The 5,047-nt window shown below is 37.0% G+C and overlaps 1 protein-coding gene across 1 annotated transcript; it reads left to right on the forward strand.

Moving 5' to 3' along the window:
• Positions 1 to 1,630: 1,630 nt before the first annotated feature.
• LOC113330812 (nonsense-mediated mRNA decay protein 2-like) lies at positions 1,631 to 3,062 on the forward strand. Its single transcript, XM_026577623.1, has 3 exons — positions 1,631 to 1,774; positions 2,487 to 2,655; positions 2,710 to 3,062. The coding sequence occupies exons 1-3, from the start codon at positions 1,631 to 1,633 to the stop codon at positions 3,060 to 3,062; spliced, it is 666 nt and encodes a 221-aa protein (XP_026433408.1).
• Positions 3,063 to 5,047: the final 1,985 nt, after the last annotated feature.

The following is a 5,047-nucleotide window of genomic DNA, read 5'->3' on the forward strand; positions in this document are numbered from 1 at the left end:
CACCATGGTATTGCAGTGATTCATGTCCAGTTCTGTCTGTTTTCAGCAATTTCTATGCGTTTTGTTGTTGGTGTGTACATACTAGTACACCACCATGCTGTTGCAGTGATTCATGTCCATTTATTCTGTTTTTTAGCAATTTTTGTGGGAATTGTTGCTGGTGTGTACATACTAGTACACCACCATGTTGTTGCAGTGATTCATGTCCATTTTTTTTCTATTTTTGAGCAATTTTTATGAGTTTTGTTGCTGGTGTGTACATACTAGTACACCACCATGTTGTTGTAGTGATTCATGTCCAGTTATGTCTATTCTTGAGCAATTTTTATGCATTTTTTTGCTGGTGTGTACATACTAGTATAACACCATGTTGTTGTAGTGATTCATGTCCACTTATGTATGTTTTTGAGCAATTTTTATGTGTTTTGTTGTTGGTGTGTACATACTAGTACACCACCATGTTGTTGCAGTGATTCATGTCCAGTTATGTTTGTTTTTTAGCAATTTTTGTGGGAATTGTTGCTGGCGTGTACATACTAGTACACCACCATGTTGTTGCAGTGATTCATGTCCAGCTCTTTCTATTTTTAGCAATTTTTATGAGATTTGTTGTTGGTATGTACATATTAGTACACCACCATGTTGTTGCAGTGATTCATGTCTAGTTATGTCTGTTTTTTAATAATTTATGTGGGAATTGTTGCTGGTGTGTACATACTAGTACACCACCATGTTGTTGCAGTGATTCATGTCCAGTTCTTTCTATTTTTTAGCAATTTTTATGAGATTTGTTGCTGGTGTGTACAAATTTGTAAACCAACATGTCTTGTTATGTGAGTTTGTGAGTGGTTTTATGGTTAATGGCATGTTATATGTGATTCATGACATGTTATATGTGCTATGGAGTTGTTTCATTTCAGTTGTGTGTACAGATTTGTACACAAGCATTCTGTTGCAGTGATTCATGGCATGTTGTGTGTGTTTTAAAGATGTTTCTGTAGGAGTGTACAGATTTTTACACCTTCATGGTATTATAGTGATATATGGCGTGTTGTATGTGACTTATTGTTTCTCTTGTTATATTTCTGTAGCAGTGTACTGCTTTGTATACCAGCATTTTTGTATGAGTATTATCTTTATGTTTATGCTTCTCTTTTCTTATTCTCATTTGTCTATTTTCGTAGATATAAACAAACTTTACAAAACAGGTTTTCATGCAACCAATGAGTTTGTGAACAAGAACCTTGAGGAGGATGGAGAAGTAAGGAAAAATGATCCGAAAAAAGTCTGGTTCACCGACTTTCAGTTAGAGAAGCAAAAGGATAGCCCTTTTTGGCCTATATTAGACGTCTTTGTTCACAAGAAAGCTGAAAAGAAAGAGGAGAAAAAGTCAGAAAAGAAAAAGGATAACAAGAGAGATGTGTGGTCCAAGAATCCAAAATCAATCTTGAAGGTTGTGAACCAATTCCGCCATGATAATTTAGGGGGGAATGTTTTCGTTTTCAATGCTGCCGAGGAGAAAAAGTTTGTGGAAGTAGAAAGTATGCCAGAAGACTTGTTTTTAATTTTTGGATTAGATATGGTGGCATCAGAACCTGTAGAAGGATAAAGTACCAAAACTATAGCTGAGATGAGATGTGGTTCACTGATAACCCGAGTGAAACTGAAGGATCCAACTAAGTTGGGGAAACTAGATGTGGAGAATGAAATCTTGCGTATAATGAAGTTAAAACCAAAGTTGGATAGAGAGATTGAAAGAAATGTTGAGGACTTGGTAGTGTTGTTTGGGATGTACCTCTGCATCACTGTTTTTTTTACCACAACAAATGGAAGCGCGCTTACCAAGAGCCAATTTTCTCACTACTTTGAATCACTGGATAGAATGAAAAAAACCAACTGGACAGTTCATATATAAAAATATCTAATGGAAAGCATTAGGAAACATATCGAGTCACCGCTTAAAGTTAATGGTTGTATGGTATACCTGTTGGTGAGTTTACATGTGTACATTTTTTTACACCAGTTTTAAGTTGTACCAATTTACATGTTTTGGTTCATTGTATTTGTTGGGTCCTATCACATTTCTAACTCTTTACTTGTTTGTTAATGTAGTATTGATTTGCTGAACACAACAACAGCATGACGCCAAGCAATGAACAAGGTTTCCCAAGGTTTCCAAGGTGTGTAATAAGTGACATCAGTACAAAAATCGAGAAAGACATAAATGAAGCTATGAAAAAGGCAACTCGATAACTTTCTTACAATAGTGATTTCTTCCTACATGTGTAAATTAATATACACCTAGATAAGGTGTACAAAATGGTGACAAAATTTTGAATTTTGTCATGTGTACAACAATATACACCTGTAACATAGGTGTAAAAAGATGTACACCTGTGATCCATATTGATACTTTGGCATGTTTTCAGATGCAACCAGGATGGGCAAAAGCTTGCAGTGATGAACAACAATAGATTTTGGATTAGTACGGAAAGAATAGGCAAGAAAATAGCACAGATGCACTGAAGGAGAATCGCATAGCACAAACAAGAAGAGATGAAGTATTGGAAGAGCTTTCTGACTTGCAGGTTAAACATGAAAAGCTTGTTAGCTTCATTGAAGAAAAAAGCAAAAAACTTCATGCAGCTGATCTGAGTAATGTGTAAAATGATAAGGATCTTGTTTATTTATGTGTTGACACCTTGTAAGAAATCATTTCATTTAACAAAGCATTAAAAAGTGAGGACGAACGTGGTGATGATAAGCAGGAGAAAGAGGAATGTGAGAAAGGTGAGAAAAGTGGAAAAGGTGGTGATGTGGATGATAGTGATGATGATGATAACGATGAGAAAGATAAGAAAGGTGGGAAAGGTGGTGATCTGGATGATGATGATAGTAATGATGATGATGAGGAAGGTCAGAAAGGTGTTGATCTACATGATGATAGTGATGATGATGAGGAGGAGGAGGAGAAGGGTGGCAAAGGTGGTGATCTACATGATGATGACAATGACAAAGAGGGTAGGAAAGGTGGTGATGAGGAGGATAGAACTGAATCCTAAAAGAATGAAGTTCCATATGAAACTCCTAAAAAGCCGAGGTATAACATCACTTTTATTAAATCTGGCAGTTATTCCTTTTTATATTCTTTATGTGTGTACATAGTTGTACACCAGTGTGCTAAAACTCATACCTTTTCTCAAAACTTGCATCTTTTAGCTCTCCTTCATAAAAGACCAATGAGGGAAATGAAGAAAAGGATATGGAAGATGGAAGTGAATATGACAAAGTAGTTGATTCTGAAACTGCTAACAAGCCGAGGTATGATGATCTAAGATCGCATTTCTTTTCATTTTTTGTATATGTAGATACTTGTACAGCACTGATAAAAATCAAATAAAATTGTATTTCTCAGCAGGTCTCTATCAAAGTCAAATGAAGAAGAGGATGGCAAGGATGGAACAAGCCTAGGAGTTGAGTCTGAAACTTCTAATAAGCCGAGGTATAAAGAAAATGATCTCATCTTGCATTTCATTTCATTTTCTGTATATGTGTACCAAGATGTACACCTTAGTGATTTCTTTTGTATGTGTGTACAATAGTGTACAACTTTGTATAACCTAACAAAATTGCATTTTTTCAGCACTTCTCTGCCAAAGACATATGAAGATCAACAAGACCAGATGGACCTTGATAACCAGGATGTGAGCAAATACCACTCAAACTGCTGAAATTAATGAAGCTACGATAATCGCAGTTCAAGCCTTATCTCAGCTGGACCCTAAAGGCATGTTGCCGGTTGAAGAAGATGTCCTTTTACTCACACTAGGAGAAGATCCACAGAATGATCCTTATACATCAATTGACCTTCTAGACAACTTTTCTGAAACTGTTTTCATAAAGCTTGAAAAAGGTAGTTACATAACGGCACCATCTGAAGTGAAGGAAAAGATGGCAACCCTGATCCACGATTGTCCAAGGTTTTCATTGTTGAGCCAAGAAGATCCAAAAGAAGATTCATTACAAAAATCATTATCCACTGTAGATGTACGAGAAAGGATCATTGCTTAAGCAGTGCAGTTCATCCAACAACATGAAGATGAATTTTTTAGCAGTCAAGAAGTAGAAGCGCAGAAGACACCACCAGCAAAGACAAGAGCAGGGAAGATTAGGGAAGTAGATAAGTTGAGGAATCAAGCAGCTGGCAAGTTGTCCAAGACACCACCAAAGAAAGTTGCAAAGAAAAAGATGGATCTTGATTTCATTGCCGAGGGTAAAACCAGACAAGTTAGGATAAAATTGGATCAAAAAGGCAAGGGGATCAAAGAGGGAGAAGAACCAGGCTATCCAGTAATATTTCTCATGAATCTAGAGAAATAACTTCCTCTTTCTTGATGCTCTCCCTCGTGCATTTCTTTCAAAATTGTTGGAGTTTCATGTTCAGCTAAGCATCTCAGCAAGCTTTCCCCGAAGCTTTTATGGTATAAGATTCCATCAAGAAAGACAAATATTTTAGCTCTCTGCGTAAGTTTGATTGCTTCTTTCCTTTCTGACGGCAAGTCATTGTCCCGGAGGTATTTGATGTAAGGCTCCCTCCAGTCCCCAGTATGGTGAATTGTCAAATCCTCTAAATGATGAGGAGGCGTTTGACAATCAGGACACGATCCTTGCAAAGTTCTTGATTGAGCCTCCATGAAAGGCCACTAATATCCAAGCCTTTGAATCCTTCTATAAAGTGTCACCACCAGCGTTTGTCCACATATTTTCTCGTGTGTGCGCTTGATTTGTTCATTCGCTTCTTCGTCTCTGAGGCATCATGATAAAGACCCATCAGGATTGTTGTATTACAACGCTCCATGAAGTAAAAAGAAGTTCTTTAATTCTTTGAGGCTGATTTTTCCTTCTGAAAGAGAACTGCTCAATTCATGAATGATAGGTGTTCGCCAGTAGCTTGCTTGAACATCCTCGACTTGAATGAACCAGGTGGATGACACATCACGTCTTTGCACTGTGATGGCTTTCTATGATCCTTCAAATTGTATTTTGG

This window comes from Papaver somniferum, unplaced genomic scaffold (assembly GCF_003573695.1).
Source record: "Papaver somniferum cultivar HN1 unplaced genomic scaffold, ASM357369v1 unplaced-scaffold_119, whole genome shotgun sequence".
Lineage (NCBI taxonomy): Eukaryota > Viridiplantae > Streptophyta > Magnoliopsida > Ranunculales > Papaveraceae > Papaver > Papaver somniferum.